Here is a 23,300-nt window from a genome sequence, read left to right as displayed (position 1 = left end):
ATGTATTACTTATTATATGATTACAATATATAGCGATTTTTTTTTAATTATATTTCATATAGTTTTATGAAAACGCCATTTAAAATCGCCAACGTTCTAAAATTAAATGCATTAGTAAAAGAAGCAATTATTACTTTTGGTGGTAAAATTTAGATTTGATTATCTGCAATGATGGTATTCTATCTGGGATTCATTTTTAATTTCATGATTGGGTAGAATCTATTTTCTGAATCATTTCACCTTAGGTAGAACTAAGAAAGGGCGGATCTGGACCAAGATGAGGGAACATGAGGGAGAGGCAATTTTTAAAATTAAAATTAAATACATTTAATATAATACGTTGTCCGGTTTCTACCAAGGCTTTAACTATTTTTAATTATTTTAATCAATTATAAACTTAATTAATTATAAATAAATATATATTAAACGGTGGTTGGTACATTTAAAACCCCTTGAATTTTAGTGATTTTATTTTAGAATGCAAGTGTGATCGTTCGCTTCACTTGTATCTAGTCATAATCTAAATCTAGAAGATTGAGCACTAAACATACGTCACACAACACCAGTGGTTTAATTAGAAACATGATATGAGGGAAAGATAATAATTTAATTATTAAACCTGTCTATTTTTTATTATTTATAAAATAACTTTAAACAAAAGAATGAAGACAAGTATTTATACTCAAAATTTGATAAATGTGCAGAAAGTTAATTACACACCCTTGAACGTTATTTAATGTGTTTAAAAATCTGGTAAAAAATTATAAGTAAATGTTTCACAAACGGTTTTATTTAAATATTAAACTTTTTATTCTATAAAAAAAGTAGAGCTGTGTGTAGGTACTCGGTTACTTCATAGCAATCATAATTTTTTTTAAATAATAAGCATGTTAACAATATTATTTTCATTAAAAAGTGTTGTAACAAAATGCAAAATTATAACATTAAAAACTGTTTTAATAAAGCATATAAACTGTGTAAATAAGGTTTTTGTTACCTAGTTTAAATAAGAATATGGTCATAAAATATAAAAAACAATAAAATGTGTTTAAAAAAAAATTATAACTTTTCATAGCATTATTCTGCATTGGACAGTTTTTAAAATCATCAATTATGTCTTCAGGATTTCAAAAAATTAATGACAAAGACTTCATGACCCTGAGTATAACGATGTAATAAAAAATTATTGTTGCTCACGAAAACACAATATCATATAATTTTATATTCGAATATCGATTTGATTGATGTTTTTTCTTTTCCTTCCTTCGGTATTTTCGGGCGCACAAGGTTCTGCGTTCGGGGTACGCAGTCGTATAACCCTGCGCCTACGCAACGACCGCAACGGACGACCGGGCAACGGAATTCGGCACCAGAAGATAGGAGGCGAGCGCGCGCGTACGATAATACCGTATCGGCGAAATATTACGGTGGTGGCGTTCACACTGCCGCGTCTGACCCGAGACCGGTTTGCGGTGCGCCGAGACCGGGCGGCGTTGTTGCATTCGTGCTCGTGGTCTTGGGTACCCGCCGGTGGTCACGTCGGCGCTCGCGCGGTGCCAGCAGCAGTACAGTGCCGTGATCCGCGGCAAACGCAACCGCTATCGTGTCGTCGGCGAACCGGATGCCGGAACGGACTATTAACGCAGACCGCAGTCGTTGTTCGGTACGCCGCCGAACCAGTTCTCACGGTGTCTCGCGCCCCGGCTCGCCGTTGCGGTGATCTCGAAAAAACCTATTATCGGTTTTCATTTTCATTCCATACGTTCGTCCGTCCCCCGTTCGCGGTGCATTTTCTAACGCGCGCGTAGGCGTCCGACAGCTCCGGTACGCAATGATCGTTCATACCACGGTTCTACGTTAGACGCGTTATCCGAGTCCGCCGACATTACCCCGGACGTGCGGTTCCGCGATGCTTTTGCACGGTGTACCTACGTAGCGGCCGACAGTTATCCGCACCTTCCCTCAGCCCCCTCCAAGCTACGTCCTCTCAACCAACCACTAACCCTGGGGGCCGACGACGGAATGTCCTGGGCAACGATCCGGTGCGCACAGTTCGAAGTGAAGAAAATAAAACGCTCGAACGGATTAATACACAGCGGTAACATATCGTCCGTAAGTGATCGTTTGCTTATTACATTACCTATCTGCATCGTGCGAAAACGTCAACGTCGTCTAGTGATCCCGGTGGAAATCGATAACTTGTAGATGCACTTGCACCTGTGTGTGTGTAAAATCTGGTGAAAATATGATACCGATAAAATATATTATCATAAACATTGGACTACGCGCGTCATAACTGGTCCCTTCAATGTCATCATAAACCGACTCTTGTTTTTATTCAAACGCATCGTAAGCAGTTGGTCCCAAGTTCCCGTGATAATTAGACATTTGTTTCACGTTCTTGCGAACAACATTTCCATCACAACTATAACCGTATATTACATTATATTAAACTACTACAAATCATGTTTTCGGTTTGAGCCAGTGGCATAATTTGTGGGATGCAGGTGTAGGCTAATATGCATTAGCTTATTGTTCTGTGGATTTGGTATTGTTGTTGGTAATAATCCATGTACAATATATTTGGTGATTATTCGTTAGTTTTGTTTATTACTATAACAAGAAATATTAAAAATATAATTCATGTAGAGGTGATTTCCCCAATATTTAGAGTAGGCAGCAACTTATAGGGTGGCAACATTTGGTCGGCGGAAAATTTTGTTGTGTTCTATTAAAATTCATTATTTGTATAAAAAAAAAAAAAAAAAAAAAAAGATAGAAAATACCTTATTTTATATTTACTTAACTGTCCGAAGAATGGTTTTAATAATGGTGGTTAATAAAAATTATCATTTTACGTTTTCATAAAAATTTGGAGGTCATCCGTTGAAATTTGTCCAAAGCAGGCTAAATATCTAAAAGTAAAAAAAATAAATATCTATATTAAAATTTAAGTGGAGTTAGGTATTATTATGTTTAATAATTGAGGTGGCAAATTTTTAGTATCTATAGTCGTAAAAAAGTTAAATCCGTCTCTGAATTCATGTAGGTAGTGTATTTTATGTAGACAAGTATCGCGCGATCTCTTTGTTGCTGATTTTTTATGATTAAGTTACAAATTTTCGAAAATAAAATACTATTTTTCTTTTATTCGGTAACCGTGAGAAGTTTATATTTTTATGAAATCGTGAGCGTGTACTATTTAGTGGACGAAAAAACTTGTTGTCGCTTGTTTTGTTGCCTGCTGTTTTTAAATTATTGTAAATATCATAGTAGATCTATAATTTATTTCGACTATAAATTATAGTTTTCATATTATTTTGTTACCACGTAGTGAGGGTTCTGACTTGTGTGTTAAAACTATTCTCAAGTTGACGTTCACCCTACAGTTTTAACGATAAACACCTGTCATTTTAGCACCCAGAACACGCCATGTGCATTGAATTAATCAAATTATAAATTACCTACATATCTATACTCGCGTGCTAAAATATTGTTTTCTTATTTAAAATTGTGGAGTGTTTTGTTAGGAGTTTTAAGTTAAAATATCATATTTGAAGAATCAACCAGAAATTAAATGCTTGGTTTTTTATAATTATTAGTCACTTATTTATTTCTTCGTTTGATTTTATTTAGTGAATGCATTGTTAAATTAAAAAATATTTTGTTTTACACAAAATAAAAGCTGAAAAGTGAAAATCATTTCAAATATACCTACATAATAATAATAATAATAATATTGTGATTTGTAACTGAAATCGGAATTGGAATGTTACAATTAGTTGGAAGCGAATGCATTTTTCTCATGGCTTGTATGTTCTTTTGTATTGTCTTAGAACTTTCACTTATTCAACTATTCCCATCGTAAATGTAATCTGTTTAAAAATATCGGACTCTCGGTGAATGTATTTAAGCACTGCGGCCAGCCTATGCAATATAAATATTTATTTATTTTTAAAAAAGTGGATAATTTTCTTGTCATTAATTTAGTATATTTTTATAAATAATATATTATCATATAATTAATTATTTTATTTGAATAAAAACGGGTTTTAAAGATATACCTACACGTTTAAGGGGTTACTATTGAATTTTAGTAAATTTTTGAATTTAGATTATAGATAAATAACCTAACTAACTTTTATTTGTAAAACATTTTTTATTTTTTCAAATGAAAAAATTATAATGTATTTAAACTTAAAACATACATGAAAAAATAAAAGACATCAATTTTGTTTTCTTATAAGTGATTTGGTCGATAGAAATATCTTTTCGTAGTCATTAAATTTAAATTTAAAAACCAATGAACTACTAATAATCATTCAATTGTAGTATGCTATAGAATTTATTGATATTAATATGGTTTAATTTTAGTTATTCGAAAATTATTTATTTTTTAATTTAACGTATTTTATTAGTTTTAAAAATAATATTTAATTATCCTTTTGATATTTTTCTAGAAAATTAATAAATAATAAAGTATATTATTAGTAATTGTGTTCCTCCTATTTCTCAGAAAACAATATTTTGATAATTTGTCTGCTATGAAAGGAATGCTTTCAAATGTTCTAGTATTCTATAAATTATGTATGTTTTACTGAAAACTTAAATACATTTCTAACTTATTTTCTCATGATAAATTCAATATGAATATATTTTCAAAACAACGCATGTATCTAATATCTAATGGAGTATATAATTTATTGTATGCAAACACGACTTATTAGTTGGTAAGAATTATTGATAAGAATTTTTTTTTAAATTATTTTCATAAGAATCACAAACAATGTCAAAAAACAATATTTACTACGTTAGTAAATTTACCAACTGATATTCTAAAATTAACTGTTTTTAATATGACGCGCATTTTAGTATCATTTTTTTATATCTTTCAGATTAATCTATTACATACTATAATATCTTCGATAAAATCTATCTAAAATGGTAAACAAATAAATAAATAAATAAATAAACAATGTTTATTTTTCTTATTTAATTAGGTGCTTATGAATAAATGATAATAATGTTTGATCGTGTTATGCGTCATAGAAAACGTAATTTTGTTTCCCTAAAAACCGAATATTAATTATAGTAAACCTAATACATAACTATTACCCAACTTTTATTTCTAACGTTTTAAGCGTTTAAAAATTAACATAATTTTCGTTATTAATAGTGTCTATTTTAATTTATTTTTAGTTAAAATATTCAAATCTAAATTAATTAATATGTTAATTCTTAGTTTTTAATTTTAGATTTCCAATACATTTTTATCATTTAAAATGTAAACATTAGTTCTTTATCATAAATTATAATGTAAAATGTTTATGTTTGTAACGAAAAATCTCAATGGAAAAATTTTATATTATACATATATTATAAAAAGAAAAATATATTTAGTATACTATAGGATTTTGAAATTCGATTTTTAAAATTTAAAATTTGTAAAATGAAGTACTATTATTAAGAATATCACATGTAATGTATTTAATTATATAATTTACTTGCTGTATCATAACATTGAAATTTGTTTATCACGTACTTTGATTTCAAATTAATATTGAACAATCAATTTTATGCTATGATATAAATAAGATAAAAATACCACCCAATTACCTAAAATATCTTGTTCCATAAACATAAAATAATTTTAATATGTATGTGTAATGCATTCAAATTAATATGTTTAAAATGTTCCTTGTTGAAGAATAGAATTGCTACATTTATTCGTCACGTCCTATGAACTTATTTACCATATTTGGCATAGTTGTTTTTTTTTCAAAAAGAGTAGCTATTCAAGTAATAAATAAATAAACGTGAGTACTGAATAGGTACATGTTTAATGCATAGTTTCATTTGGTTACTCACTAAACTGAAAATTATTTTATACAACAAAAACTATCATGTAGTTAAAATACACTGTATACATAGTGTATATTGTAGTTTATGTTCATTTACATTTTTCGAATTAAATAAAAATAACATTTGTACCTAGAATTTCATGTTATTTGTCCTTGGTACAAATTTATTAATAAAATGCCTAAGGCCTACCTACATTTTTTCATATCAGTACTCTTAACAGTTAGTGATTTAACTGTTGATACATTATCACTTATTTATGTAGTGCATGATTTTATGAATTTTTATGTCATTAGCAAATTGATGAATTCATTTTAATAATGTCAATTTGTAAGTATTTAGTTGCAAATATTAATATATGATTTTCTATTGAGTGTAAATTCGGATTTTTCTTTATTCATAAATTAGTAATAACCATGGATCTATAAACTAAGTAAATAAACTAGGTAATATGTCTATGGTAACAAGATGCCTTCACAAAAATGTAACGGAAATTGGTGAAGTATTATGTCTATGTACAACAATCATTTCCGTTATAACGTTAGTATCTAATTTTTTATAGCAAAACATTTCTGCTACATTGCATTTTTCAATAAACTGCTGAAATCAAAATCAATTATTAGAAGTTGATGTAAATAGCTGTGTTTTATAATGTAAGACAAATCGCATTGAAATGTTTTAATTTTTGTAAATTTATATTGATTATTGAACAATTATAATTGATATGTAAAATAATTGTTTTTTTTTTTCATGAATAATGTGATTATAATTAATTTAGGTATGTACTTTTATTAAATTTAAATTTTACTTTAACTTTAAATATTTGTAATTATAATTTAATTATCTAATAGATATGAGAAATATTGTTCTTATGTGCCTATAATCATTTAAAAATATTATCAATATAAAATTATATGGCATCTACCTACTTGTTATTATTCTATACATGAAATTGCAAATAAGTCAACAATATGTTAATAATAATATTAAAATTTTACTAATATTACCATACGTAAGTTGTTAAATTGTATTTATAAAATGTAATTTTTTTTCGACCATGTAACAATTCCTTAAAAAAAAATGAACGTTATTGTATTCTACGGGCTCCGTGATATACAGTACCTAATAAAAGTATTCTGTTCGTTTGAATTCTTAGATTTTAAATAATATATCGCATATACTTTGTAAATTTAAAATTTATTTTCCAAACATATCTAACAATAAAAAATAAAATATAAAAAAAAATTAAAAATGTGCAAATTTATGCGTGATATTATATATGTATATAATAGTTTCCGAGTACGCCAACGTTGCAATATAACACATAACGATATAATCAAAACAAATGTTATGTGTAAGAATGTTATTTATATGTATATATATATATATATATATCTGATTTGATTTCTAATAAATAAAAAAAAAACCTGAACAGGATTATGTTATAAATGTTTATTTTCGCCATACATGCCTCCGAATCGATTAACAACCATAATAATAATATATTTACAGGTCGTCAGTTAGTGTTTGAATATGGCTGAAAACATTGCGTTCAGTGACTGGTCGGAAAAGCTCGAGACTGCTGGAACTAATCATTGGCTTCCTGCGTACGGGCTCCAGCAACCGCCGGTGGCGATGGTCGGCAATGGCCATCAACAAAACGATCCCACATTCGATTCCGGCGATCGTACGGACTATTTCGATGATGACAACAATGGTAATTATAATCAAACGTACTATACCTTCGACTATTCCGTACGTTTTGTACTATATAATACGCACGCACGCACGTATGCGAGTAACATCAACCAAGACGTGCGCAACAAAAACCATACGTATATTCTTTGAAAACCTCGCTCGCGTCAGTATTCACATTTCTCTGTATTAAAACGACCAACACAGCGATGATCTATTGTTATCTACCATCGGCCATGATGATGTCGATCCTTATAATATTTCAGTGTAACTGAAAACAGAATAACGTCACTGCCGTCGATTAAGTCGACGATGACATTTTAACAAGTGAACAGAATGGAATTTTTCCTACCCTAGAATAAGCAGCTACCCATGAATAAGCATAATTATTCGAGTCGTGCGTTAACGAGTAAAACAAAATAAAATTAATGTAATAACGAACGTTTACCAATCGTGTACACGTGCCGCATGTATGTATTTTCTAATTATTTGAGAAACGTGATCGTCTTAAATTATGTGTTCTTTCAACACTCTATTTATGTGTTTAGTATATATTTATAATATTCTTACACCATACACGTACATATCGTAAATATTTCCTACAGATGTATCTATACGTAAGAGCCAACTCTTTTGGTTTCGGTGTTTAGTATTATTTAGAATCTTTATTCTTAAGACTTGAATTGTATTTTTTGGTGATCGTAGTAAAGGTAAACGCTACAAATTGTATATGGTTTGATAAAATCTATTGTTTCACGTTTAAACAGTATAAGAACGCCAGGGAAATATATTACTAAATACTGACGCCACTTTTTCAGTTTATTGATTCAGCAGCGTGCCAATTTAGCCATTGATGATAGGATCAATTGATTTCTATGATACTAGAAAATGCTTATACGATATCGAGTAGACAATTTTTTATCTAAAATAATATAAAGTACTAGTGCCTCTCGAGAAAATTTGTTTTACCGTTCAACGTATCACGTTTTCCCTGAAGCCATGTCCAATCACAAGTACATTGAACCGCTTACAGAAACGACCACGACATTGTAACAAGAGCAATTTTGTTGTTTTACGTACTGGTTACACCAGCCTACGGGTTATATATTCGTACAACCATCAGCTGGTTATTAATTATTATCAAGTGATATCGCATTATGTGTTGTGTACGGTTTATCATTTTATCGAAATAATAAGGCGTAGCGTAAGTGATAATTTTGCATCATTCGCATTATACATATTACTGTTTCTAGGAACTGTTTTTTATTCGCTACTTATTTATATATATATAGTACTTACTGTTTACCAATACTGTTACTCGATAGAGTCCATTTTATTTTGTGCTATTTATGTTAGAGTAAACTCGTTTTTTGCACGCACAGTTAACACTGTTAGTGAATGTATTTTTTAAATCTTATAGTTGTTATCTTATTCTTAGCCATGATTAAAGACATATATCTTTAATCGTTTTCTTAACTGTATCGAAGTTGTTGATAAAAGTAAATATATATATTATTGAATTTCTTAATAAATTCTCACGATAGGCGTTTACATATTTCCATATTGTATACGAGTCGGTTAGTATATAAAACGTTTCATGTTCATAATGCATACAAAATCATCGATGTGCTAAGTATTTATTTTAAAGCAATTTTTATAGTATTTTCATTTTAAACTATAAAATTATTTAATACTTCATACTTACTTCAAGTGAAATTAAAAATCATGCTGGGATTGAATCTATAAATTAATAAATGTTTTTCGTAACGAAAAATTATTTAAATTATATTTTAAACTAAATATCGTATTTAAAAACCCACGTTTTCATGTTATTCGTATTAAATAGTAAAATGTTAATTTTATATAGTTTAATCATGTATACATACAGTATAGATTTGTATATTATAAATGTATTAACAGTTGTTACTGTCTATGTACTATAGTCGTAATACCTACGCATCTGAACAAATTCTTAATTTAAAAATGAATATATTGTAAAGTGAATAATTTAGTTACTGCAATTACTTTACACTTTTAGTTGCTATAGTTTGCCCCCGCAGAAGGATTACATATATCACCAACATTTATTTTTAAAAATAAGGGTATTTAGTATTTTTAATTATATTAAAACGGATTATTATGTTATCTGATTAACATTTATAAACAAACGATAAACCTAATTTTTCTTGTAAACAAATGTAAAATGTAATTAAAAATATATTAACTACCTACCTATCAATATTTTTTTATTCGTTTTATGTTTATTAACATATATAGCTTATTCTAAACTTCTATAAATTCAATGTATGAAAAATATATTGCGTTTGACATATTTTGTGCAGTCGCCTTAACAATATCTGATAATGCATAATATATACTATAGTTTAAAATAGCGTGGCTTATGAACGAATATTATTATTATAAAATTATGATATATGTTTAAGATTAGACAATAACTTAGACTCTTTAAATTCATACAACGTGTTTACATATAACCAGTATTTGTACAATACTTTTCTATGTAATTCAAATAATGTTAGTAGTTCATATAGTAAATAATGTGAATTGCACTGTACGAGGTGTAATATGGTTATCGCGTTATATCAGCGAACAAAATTGCTCAGGAACTTCGGTAAAAATAGGCCAGTAACGTGGCAGAATATTACTACATACCGTTATTTGGCTTCACGGAAACTACTTGCAGTTTTAAATCCATTCTATTTCTTGAGCGCGTCGTCACCGTTCACTCGTGCTAGATTTTTTTATAACATTCTACTTATGATAACAGAAAAATATCATTACTACCGAAAGCTAATCATCCATGTTCTGTTTTATAATTAACCACAAATGTCATGGTTCTTTTTAAAAATAATGATTTATTGCTATAAACATTTTTCTTGCGTTATGATAGAAAAAAAAGTGCATTCAATATTCACTACCCACTGAAATATGTGTTTATGAAACTTGGTTGTTGGATTATATTATTTTGTTGTATAGATACATACTGTTTTGCATAAATTTGATGTATAAATTAGGCGCGTATACAATGTTCATAAAGCGTGATGAGTGATGACCTCATGTTAGGAGTAAAACACCGTAAACGTGAGTTGTGTTTTGATTGCTAATGATGACTAGACATAATGATAGGTATAAATGTTTAGTAAAAATGGCATTTTTAGAATAAAACTGAATAACGGTATTTTACTGTAAAATAAAAAAATTAATCATTTTTTGAAATTAAACTTTTCAGTTTAACTTGCTTTTAGTTCTACAAATTTATTATTTTCTGAACTAATCGTGATCCAATACCTGTTAAATTGAATTATTATAGAAACACATCTAACAGTACAATATTATCAAAAATAAATGTTAAATTTTTTTGTCAGTGCTCATTTTATCTACGATCTTGTAGAGATTTAATAATTAAAGCATATATAATATGTTAATATATGAGTGAAGGATTTATTTATTTTTCTTTAAATCATTACTTATTATATTATAAATTTTTAATATTACCTCTCCGATGATTGTGTCGATCTGCCTCTTGACAACTGTAGTTGACTCTTCAGGTATGAAATAAGGCGACCAATTTATATTTTAAAATGACAATAACTTCCTTTTTTTTAACTCATTTATATTAATTTTATTTAAATTACTTATACACACATTAATACACTTATTTTAAACTTTTACAGAACGTTTTACAATTACTTATATCCTTCTGCATAGACGATCTGCGTAGTCTTTTACACTCGCCTTTGACCGTCTATACCAAAGGATAACAAGAACGCGTCTGAGGTGTTTGAAAATGTTGCTCCTTATGTTTAATGTCAACTGTGTGTGTGTGTGCTATATTTTATCTTTAGTACATATGACCTATTTTTATATTTAATGTGTACTGATTATTATAGTTATTTAATTGTACATTCATTTTTTTTAAAAAATATATGAATGCTTAGGCGTATATTATTACAATCTATTTGATCCTTAGAAATAATCTGTTGTCACAAATTGGTCCGATGATCAGGAATGATGGTTTTAATTTTGAAATTTATTTTGCAAAGTAAAAGTTAAGCTCTAGCAGACGTTATATAAATATTACATTACTGATTGAGAAATAAAGTAACTTGGAAGATTATTGAATCGCAAATATCTCCGAAAGAACAATAATTAACAGTAATTCGCCTATCCGTTAAGAAATAAACAACGAGGTTTTGTTAAATCGGAGTATATAATCATGTGAACTATGGTTATCTATGGTAAACTTTAAAATAAAGTAAAAAAATATTTATTTTATCTCATTTCACAACTTCAATTATTCGCAGTATGGTACTCAGATAAAATAGACCTTCAAAATATATTTATCTAGTGCGTATTTTATGAGACTTTTAAGGAACTGAAAATTTTCAAAAAAAAACCTAATCATTTTAATATAACTAGGTTTTTAGCAAACATTATCCCCATACATAAATGATATAGTATCAGTTAAAAAATTAATTAAATTATTTTTCATTTTCCTATAATTAATTATTTTAATCAGCAATAGTTCATACCGTAATGTTTAAATAATATATCGAAGCACACATTTTATTAATGAAAAAAAAATACACATACTATATATTATTAATGAAATCGGTACACTAATAAATGATAAGTATTGAAATTTGAATATATCATTAATCAAATCAAATTGTTAACGTCTTATAAATAAATAAAAATGTTTTATCGGATAAAAAATTACACCGACTAAAAATATTTATTATTATATTATTCGTATTAACATGTACTTACCAATATTTCTTATTTTATAAATGAGTTGGAAACAATTTTAAATTCTAAAAATTATTTAATTTAATTTTTTTTTATTATTCAAGTCCGTGTAAATTTGAATTGTATGTTCGTACATTTGAAAGAATAAATTAAATATTATTGCGGTTGTATATTGGTACTTTTAATAATATATTGTACTTTGAAATGTGTTCAGCAAAATCATTCCTAGACTTGAGTTATGGATGAATAGGTAAGGAACAGGGTCTAAAGCTTCACCTTTTTTTATATCTGTTGATTACTTCCATTTTAACATTATTTAGGGCTTTTAGTGCTAATTTATCATTTATTTATTTTATTTTATTGGTTATACACTTTTACTTGTAATATATATAAAAAGTTAAATTATCGCAAAGGTCATAATGGGATATTGAGCCTTTGAATATAAGTGCTTACCCGTTCAAAATTCACTCCGTAATTTTTATAATTTTGACATTCTGAAAATGACACATTAATTGTACTTCTATCCATCTCGTTTTAATTTTCCATTTAAATGTTCGTATACCGTATGTGTTCGCATGACTGATTGAATACATGTGTAGTATCTTATGCTTTATAGTAACGTACTTTGTAATAATTTCATTGTCTTTGGCGTTTTGGTTACACTTGTATATCACAGTACGTGGCCGCGACGATGTGAATATAACGTATATAGTATATACTATATACCCAACAACTAATGAAATATGTTAAACGATTTGCCGACACATTGACAAAACATTATGTAAAATTGCTATAACAAATACGTGGGCTAATTGTAAATAATTTCTATAGGTATTATTGGTATTAGACGTCGTCACTATGTCATAGCAGTTTATTATGGAACAACACAATTAACAAAACTGATTTATTTAAAAACATGTGTCTCAATTAACAATAAATTAACAATTTTTAAATTCATATCAATACCAAATACGGTATTTAATATTTTGTCATTTTGACATTATTTACTTACTCTTCGAACTTAGCTAAATATTTTTGTAATTGATAAATTAATTTTTTTCTTTGCATGTATTTCAGAAGACAATCTTTGTGATAACGACGACGAAGATAATTGGTCATCGTTCAGTCAAAACAATTATAATGGAAACCTTGTAAGAAGCACATCTTACATTTTTCTGGAAACAATTCTAGAAGAAACTTCAGATGATTTACGGACGGATTCCGAAAGAAGTAGTGAAGAAGGTTTTATTTTTACTATATAAATAATAAATATTTAATAAATTAGATAATAATTTTAAATATTACTTATTTACAATTAATGAAATAATTAATCAGATTAATATAATTAAAAAATATCTCCTTGTTCTATAAATAGTAGTTTTTTAATAAAAAGTATTGATACTACTTGGAATTTAATTTACTTATTGTTCAAATTTCAAGTATTTTCAATAAATTATTTAAAATGAGTTTTAATAATTATTAGTTAGTTTTATTTATTTTTTTAATTATTATTATTCTTTTTAAAAATTTGATTATATTAATCTGTATTATATGTCATATATCAGTTATTAATTTTAATATAATTCAATTTAGTGGTGGCATAATTGTGTAGTAATATGTTCACATGTACATATAATTTGAATTATCAGGGAAATATAATACATCTTGGTCATCCATCTCTATTATTGGATTGGCCAGCCAATTTTTGTAATCCAAATAAGTAATCTTTAGAATGAGCTCTCAGAGTTATTGGAAAAAAATTAATTTAAACCTCAAATAATTTATACCATACGCTCAATACAATGAATTTTAATACTAATAATTTGAAAAAAAAATTTAATTTATGGTTATTGAGTCATCGGCTATTGAAATTTGATATAACTCAAGTAACATATAAATATCTATATATTCTTCTATTAGCATTATTTTTAACCTATGTTCTTATGCTTACTTATAAAAAGTTTTTTGATATTAAATTTTAATTAATATTTATATTGTTTACATATAATACATAATTTTTATGGATTCTTTAGTATTCAAGTTTCCCTATTTACATAGGTATGTACTAATATTAAATTAAAATATAGTAATATTTATATATTATGTGTATAAATTACTATTTTATCAATGAATACATAAGCCTACTATTAACATAGTCTTTCATGATTTTCTTGACTAATATGTTTTAAAGTTCATTTAATTAAGTACATAATCATATTGTATTAATTATTTATAAAAACAATACATAAATCAAACAACATAGTTTAAATCATAAAAAGTATTTATTTTTTTTTACTTTTTTATTAACTTTCAATTCTATGTGTTTATTCTTATTTACTAAAAATTTGTTACTTTATCCTTGATATTGAAAAATAGACCTACAATTTTTAATGTAAAACATTTGTACCATATTATAAACGAGTTTTGAAACATACTAAACGATAATTTACGTATTTCCATATACTATATTGCTAAGGGGAGTTTGGAATCACTCTGTTTTCTGTTTATAATTTATATGAATATTTATACTATCTATTTTTGTTTGTAATAAGACGTCTTATTCTTTATCACTTTATTGAAATTGCGTTCCTAGAAATGTTTGATCAGGCAACTTAAACAGCACATATGTTGTAATATAAAAATATTTACGTATTTCTTATAGGAGTTCTGTTGAAATCCAATGCTTCTTTCAAATAATTGTATTTTTAAAAAACTATTCATAAATTATTTTAAAAACATTACAATACTTATTATTTTATATCTTTTTATATTTAACGTGAATCATTTTTATTATAAATAATTATTTATTTATTAAAGTTATAACACCCTGAAGGGGTTATGAGTATAGCATTATTGTCTACAAAAGATTTATAGCTTATATAAATATTAAATTTGTAAAAAGAAAATAAAATTACATAAATATATGCATTTATATACAGAACCGTGGAGATAAATCTACGGCCCCAGAGACAAATTAATTCAGGCCCTTCTCACATGAGGTTTTAAACTTGCCACTGACATCCAGTATCTTTTAAAATGTGTATTCCAAAGAGATAATGTAATCGCAGTCATGATTATTTCATAGACTAAATGAAAATAATTATTTATAGCATATGGATTTTTCTTGAAAATGTTATTTGTCTACGTTTTAGATCAATATTGTTGTGTTCACTTTATTGTAGATTTGTTATAACTATACAGCATACGCAATGATTATTTGGGTAGATTGGTAGCACGATTCATGTTGGTGATTCACAAATAGCTCGACACCATGACCGAGACGTAGTGTACTCGGTCAGGCCCCGGGCCTTTTTTGAAGTCTGGACCCTTGAGTTACAGCCCAAGCTGCCCCTCCCCCCTTTTCGTTGGGCCTGCATATATACATAATACAATTATTTAAGCTAATTTATTATGATCCTATAAGTTTTTGTTATTTCTTGATTTATTTATCATTTTTACATTTTTATTTAATCTAAAATAATATTTTTACATTTACAATTGCATTTATTACCTAATACTATTATACTTGTTCATTAATTGTCAAATAGTTCTTTACATGTTTAAGTTTTGGATTACTCGTATTTAGAAAATCTCATGAAATTTATAAAAATCGAAGCATTTAAAAAAAAATCTTCATATAAGTTCTGATTAATATATATATATAAATAAATAACTAATTTATAATTAATACATACCCATTACTAACTATTACTATTATTTTTTGAATTTTTAGATAAATAATTTATTATACCTGTTATATAAAATATGTATACTCATTTTTAAATTCTATAAACTTAAACGTATTTTTATTGGATGATTATTTACATTTTCCATTTAATTTAACTATTACAACTGTATCATGTTCTCCTTGATTTATGACAATGAGCTCAATTATATATAATTCAGACTAAGTTATGTCACTGTTATTGACCTTTATGTAATTGGTAATTTGAACCAATAAATAAATAATATTTCAATGAGGTGAAATCATTAAATTATTAATCACCCATTTGCGTATAGTATTATAAATTCGTTGTTTTATACTTGATGGGTACATGATTTATAAAAGTCATCTAATAATCAAAGAAACACTACTCATATAGTAGAAAATTGATTTAAAAATGATCTCTACTTAATTTATTTAAATTAACTAATTATTTAATCTAAAGTATATAAAGTGTATTATTGATAAGATAAAGTTGTTTAAATCATTACGTATCATCACGTAATTGTTAAAAGTCCGTTGAAAGCACGATGATGTTAAACGTTTTCATTTGAACGTTCATTGGTTTAATTGTGAATGTATGTTTTATAGTTTTGTTTTTGCTTCGCACGAGAAAATTCTAAGATTCACTGACCTTTTACAGATTTCATAAAGGAGGATAACTGGTCAGTAAAAAATCGCGATCCGCTTAACTGGTTCAGTTCGAGCAACAATAAAAATTCCTCGCACAGGGTGTACAACAACAACGATCCGGGGGTGCATGACGACGAAGATAACGACACTGTGTTCTACAGGGACAACCTGCAAAATCATCATTTGTGGACGGGCGCCGGGCTGCTGACTAACGGATGCGGCGGCGGCAGTCTGTTGCAGTTCGAGAGCCTGGAAAAACAATGCGAACAAACGGTGTTCCGGACCACCGCCACCGCCACGCCGTTCATGTCCAACAGCGCGGAGTCCCTGAACTCTCAGCATCCCGCAGCGGCGGGGGTGGGCATCGCGCGTCCACGGAACGGCTGGAAACAGCAGGTGGACGTAGACGACACGTTGGACGAGGATGAAAATGCATTGTGCAGCACGACGTTCTCAAGCTTCGCAGGCGACGGGTCCAGCAGCGCGAAGTCGCTGAGCAAGAGCATGGAGAGCGTGCACTCGGCCGCGAGCCGGAAGCGGTGTCACCGGGATGGCATGAACGACGTGTCCCAGAGTCTCGAGGATTTGCGGCGATGCGGGGGTGAAGGGCCGTACGACGCGTCGACATTGTCGTCGGCAACGGTCGTCCCACCGCCTGCCGGCGGCATGTACAAAACGGTTGACTGTCTCATCGATCCGGCGTACCGGAAAACCGATGACGACTATGACGAGACAGACGGTAAAAAACCGGAAGACGTGGTCGTGCAAGAGGTCGGCGGCAAGCAGGTACAGCTGCAGCGATCGGCGGAGAACTTGAGCGAGGACAGCGGTTTCGGTGATCAGGTTCCCCGCAGTCACTCGGCGGTACAAACGTACACGCCGATTGTCGAGGACGAAAACTATTTTGAGATGTCGACGAAAAGCATTGCGGCGGCGGTGGCGGCCGCCGATACCGCCGCTGTTTCCTCCAACACGATCGTATGCTGCGCCAAAGTCGCGGAGAAGGGGTCGACGGACGACGACGACGACGACGACGAGATGAAATCTAAATTTAACGTAGCCTGGCACAGCTATCCCGATCTGGGCGATCGGCCGTCAGTGACTACGGATTCTCCTACGACCGACGACGACGACGACCAACGCCATCATCACCACCTCCACCATCACCACCGCGACGGTATGATGGCGTCCCGTTTGCCCATGTCAAGCACGCCCAACCTGTGCGCCGACGGTCTGCTGGCGGACGGAGCCTCCGCCGGCGGGGACTATCTACGCTCCAAGAAATTGCTAGACTCCACCGTATCGTTGGACAGATCGCATTCGTTGAAGCGCATACACTATGAGAGCGAATCGGCGTTAAGCGCGGCCTCCTCGCGCGGCAGCAATCTGCTGATAACCACCAGTTTTGTCAACCTGGCCGCGGCGCAGGCACCCAACAAGGGTGTGCACTTTTGTCCCGTCGTGTCCGAGGTGAACTGGCGCGAGAGCTTCAGCACCAGTACCGCCAGCAGCAGCACGGATGCGGGAGACGGCGGTAACGAGTCGGAAGGACCCCCGGACACGGAAGAAGAAGACGAAGACGACGATGACGACTACGAGACGGCGGCTGCGGCCGCGGTCACGGCCGCCTACGACCGGGCCAGCGACGAAGTGGACGAGAACATTGACACAATGGTGATGAAACTGTTGACCGGTTTGCCGTCGGAAACCAGGCGTCCGAGTGTGGCAGAAAAACAACAGCTGCGCGAACGGCTGGACTTCATTACGGGCGGCTCCCCACCAATGTCGCATAGGATCATCGCCGCGCCCACCAACACCGGTTCCGCCGCGGTGCAGTCAGTCGGCTACGACACGTGCAGTCGCAGTGCGCAACAGTCGCGTCCAGCCGAAGCCAACCACACACCGACAACGACGTCTTCCATGTCGTCCGCGACCAAATCGAAATCGATCGGCGGCAAGCTGGGTGGATTTTTCCAGCGGTTCTCGTTGCGCAGGCTGAGTGGCCGGCGCGGTAAGGACAAGAAGAAACAGCAACGGACCGAGGATGAGGCCGCGGCGGCCGGCGGTGGAACGATGACGGTTCAGGCGCCGCCGCCACCACCGGGCAATTGTAGACCCGACACGCCGCCGCCCCCGCCACCCGTTTCGAGGCGATCGTCTACGGCCGCGGACAAGGGTAAAAAACCGCCGTTACCCCCGCTACCCCCGTCGACTGACGGGTACGCAACGCGCCGGCGCCTCATGTACGACGAGAATCGCGGTGGCCGACTGCCGCCGCCACCGGCATTGCCGACAGCCGGCAGTCGCGCGTCCCTACAATCGCGGTCGCCCGCCGCCGCGATGTCCCGCCCGGATCATCATCGAGCCGGTTTGCTCGAGACCGACTTGGACTCAAATGTGACCAGAACGTCGTCCTCTTCGCTAATGATGGGCGGTGGTGGATGCAGCCCCAACAAAAAGGCTCGCAGTCTGCTCGACCTGGGTGCGTCGTCGGCCAAATTGTCTTTGGCGCCCAGTGACTCGACCCGACCATCCGCCGATGGGTCGTCTTCGAATACCACCGATCACAGGGCCAAGTCCATGGAATTTTTGCTGGACAAAGAAAACCAAGCGGCCATACAGGTGAACAATAATGAGTTTAATATTATACCGTTTGTGTACTATATTGGCTTATATATTATTAAATGTGTGTACTGCGTACACCGTGCACACGTCGCAAATAAATTATGTTAATGCGATATTGTCGGTAGTTCGTGGTCGTTCGTTTTATAACGAAAATAAATATAAACAATAATGTTTTTATGTGAAAACTTCAATATCAAGTGTGTGTGTATATATATAGGTCAAAGAGGATTATTTGGGTGGTGGCGAATTTTATGGGTCATTCGGTACATTCAGGTCATCCGATGGGGGAGGGGCCGTTTGTCAGAACGCAATCAATACAGCATCGTGGCTCTGAGCGTAACTGTTTATAGCAAAAATAATAATTTTCTTATCTTTTGATTACGGTTAAAAAATGTTTGCACATTTTAATGAAACAGTATAAATTTGTTATACTTTTGACGCAATGTTTAGATTTTATATTTACCTAGTTTAATATTCATCACAGTTGAAAATAAAAAATAATTCAAAATATTATAGATAATATAATAGTATTCATTAAAAATATGTTGTTGATTTTTACATTTAAATTTGTGTAGTTATTTTTATAACATTTTTTTAGTGGTTTTAAGTTGTAGTTGTAGTTGTTGTTATTGGACCCTTTCTGTGATATTCACCCATGCGTGTTACGTTAATTTTACTAAAACGCGTGTTCTAAGTCCTTTTCATTCAATAATTTCACACAATATACATCGTATGTTTACTAAACAGTTATAAGCAGAGGGAAAAATATATTAACGGGTTTCGATGAATCTTATAAGCGTGATAATAATTATTAATTAAATTAGCACAAAGAATAGATTTCTGACTGAATACTATATAAACAACTTAGTCATTCCATAGAAAATAATTTACGACTCTATTTAAGCCTGAACAATTGTTCGTCAAATTTTGAATTGTTTGCATGATTGTGGTGACATTGGATACATATTAATTAGATTTGAACAAATTATATGAAGTGTATTTTAGTTGTACGTAATTATAGTATGTGCAATATAAACTATACAATCACTATTAAAATAAACACTATAGTATATTGATTTTAATTCATAATGATTCATTATTTTGTCTTAATAAATAAGCATATACGAGTATATAATAAGCACAACGTATTTACTCCGAGTACATTATAATTTTATAATGTCTATAATTCATTCAAACTTAAATGTACAAATTGCTTTATAAAAATCATTAAAAACTTTATATTTAGAATTTGTTCAAGCACATATACGCCTGACTTGTATCAATCAAAATATTTAATATTCATGTTTGCTTCAGTATCATATTTAAATGTGTTCTAAAGTGTAGGAATTTCAAATCTGGAATTAAAATAAAAACGTTTTATTCACATTTATACAATTAATTAATGACAGAGTTTGTCCGGCATATGTATATTTTCTTCAATATTTGCAAGACAATAAAACATTTAAACAAACATCTGTTTTGTTTTAAATTCTTATAAAGTTCTGTTTTAACTATATAAAAACACAGTTAATACTTTTACTGCTAATATTGTACCTTCATATTTTTTTAATAATATATTTAATTTGAAAATTAAATTATATATGAAAAAACATTAATATGTATCTTTACTATACATGCATACATATTATATATATTTTAAAAAAAATAAATAAAATATTGATAATTTTGCATTTAATAACAAAATAATGTAATGAGTAGGGCTCGGAAGTTGTTGCATTTGCATGTTATTTTGCACGATTGGATTTATTGCTAAGTGAGCTAGAAATTCGTTCCAAGATACTACGAAAACCATATCAAAAATGTATAGTGCATATTTTTGCATATTTAGTGATTTTTAGATTTTATAGCATATTTCTTAACTTTACAATTTCTTAGAGCATATTTTATGATTTTTGAAGATTCAGAATGAAAATTCGAAAAATAAAAAATTAATTCATTCATATTGAGAGAATTTTCTTAATATTCTTGTATTGTATTTTTCAAATTTCCATTTGACATTAAAAACAATGTTTTTCTCCTATTGGTTTATATAATATACATATATTTATAAATTATAATTACTGCTAGCTTCATCTAAAATAAAATATTATACAAATATCAAATAGGAGCAGCTGCTATCGAAATACAATGATTTTCTGTAACTATTTTTCTAGGAAATAATGATTATTGAACATTCTACTAGTGCATTTTATTTTATTTAAGAAACATTTTTAATGCTATTTTATTATTATTATTATTTTTTTTTTTAAATCAAAATTATTTTTATTACTTTGCTTTTTCTATATTTATAATTTTATAAAATATTTGTGCAAATGAAAATTTTGTGTACAAAAATAAAATATAAGTGCATATTTTTAGAGCATATTTGTACTTTTTTAAGCGCATAAGTGCATGCACATATAGTATTTTTTAAGTGCATTAAGTTCCGAGCCCTAGTAATGAGTAATAGATTTTAAATCACCTATTTCACAATTGTTGGTAAATATAAACGGTTATTATTTATACTTTCTGTACTACCTCCGTTCCTTATAACGCCCACAAACCTCTACCCAAACACTAAACTATATGCGTATTTATGATAGCTGTTAATATTAATAAAATGAATTCCTATGCATTTATAATTATTCTTTTCTATATTACTACATTTTTAACGAAAATATAAAAATAAATTTCTGTTTAAAAAATGATTCCACCTATAATTATTAAATTTAAAATTAAAACTGAGAAAAAAGTGAAGCTGTTACGTTATTTTAAATGAGCTGTTTTTCGATGTTTTATGAAAAATAGTCTATTGAATATTATCTGTATATAAATCCTGACTTAAGATTACAAGTAAATATTAACTTTTACTTTATTTTTCTACAGTAGATTCATTGAAGTTTTGCAACGTTTTGACTGAAGTATAATGCCCATAGAACCGCACATAGGATATTCGTGCACATGTAGGCCAATCAATAATTCATAAAGTCCACCTACTGCATATTCCCCTTCTTATATTGTCAACATGCCAACACTCAGTGTACATTATTATAAAACTGTATATTTTTGTTTTTTTAGTCTTGGTTTTACCTAGTCCGTTAAGTATCTTAACTGTTTATTTTTAATGTCCAGGAAAATGTGGTTTATAGTACTTGTTGCCAAATCCAGTACACCACATGGCTAGTTGATGTAATTAGTCAAGTTTGTCCATAATCTATGTCATACAATTATAAATCGTTCTAATTCTTATATATTTAAATTTTTAATTATTCGATTGTGTATGAGTTTTATAAACATGTTTTGGCACGTTAAGAATTAAAAAAAATATTTCAATGGAGATCTAAAATAATTTATTTTCATCATCTTTGTACAAATTACATGTACATAAAATAGAGCTGCAGAAAAAATTACTATATAGATTTACAAATTATAAGCTATTGAATCAATCTTTAAAATAATACATTTAACAACTTATATTCATATTTTGGGTCACTCTTGTATATTGAAAACATATAAAACAATTAACATTCTTTAAAAATTATTAAATGTTCAATTAAACCTTATAATTTATAAGGTTTAATTTGTTGTAGATACGAATAGTTTCAACTGTATAAGTTATTACTTAAATTTAAAATGTTTTAAATACATTCAATTATTGGTGGATTTTTATTGGAATTTTTTATTAATTAAATAACGTAAATTTATTATTAAATATTAATATTTATAATATCTAAACAACTATTTCAATAACGATCCAATACTATTAAAAGTTTGAAATGTAATATAAACAGTTATATTTGGGAGTCATTTATATTTTTTATAATATAAAAATATATAGTCTATAACTAATTTACTCGTGTTCATATGTAAAATAGAATGGCATTGTCTTAATAATATCTATTACCATCTTCACCAGTATAGTGTCAACGACCATAATATATGTAAATAACATGACCTACATTGCTCACATAACCTACATGTATAGTAAATTTTG

The 23,300-nt window shown here is 30.3% G+C and overlaps 1 protein-coding gene across 5 annotated transcripts in view; it reads left to right on the top strand.

Annotated features, from left to right (window-relative positions):
• Positions 1-1,511: 1,511 nt before the first annotated feature.
• The window catches only part of LOC112686414, a 34,547-nt gene continuing 12,758 nt past the window's right edge, over positions 1,512-23,300 (top strand). For 2 of the 5 annotated variants that reach the window (XM_025558669.1, XM_025558667.1), the window contains exons 1-4: positions 1,512-2,112; positions 7,372-7,576; positions 13,402-13,566; positions 16,692-19,303. In XM_025558669.1, the coding sequence (XP_025414454.1) occupies positions 7,393-7,576; positions 13,402-13,566; positions 16,692-19,303 (2,961 nt within the window). In that variant the 5' untranslated portion in view covers positions 1,512-2,112; positions 7,372-7,392. The remainder of the gene's footprint in view (positions 2,113-7,371; positions 7,577-13,401; positions 13,567-16,691; positions 19,304-23,300) is intronic. The other 3 variants (XM_025558668.1, XM_025558671.1, XM_025558670.1) reach the window with 3 other exon arrangements.

The sequence above is a fragment of the Sipha flava genome, unplaced genomic scaffold (genome assembly GCF_003268045.1).
Source record: "Sipha flava isolate LNK unplaced genomic scaffold, YSA_version1 307_pilon_pilon, whole genome shotgun sequence".
Taxonomy (NCBI): domain Eukaryota; kingdom Metazoa; phylum Arthropoda; class Insecta; order Hemiptera; family Aphididae; genus Sipha; species Sipha flava.
Note: the sequence above shows the minus strand (reverse complement) of the source record. Positions and strands in the feature narration are given on the sequence as shown.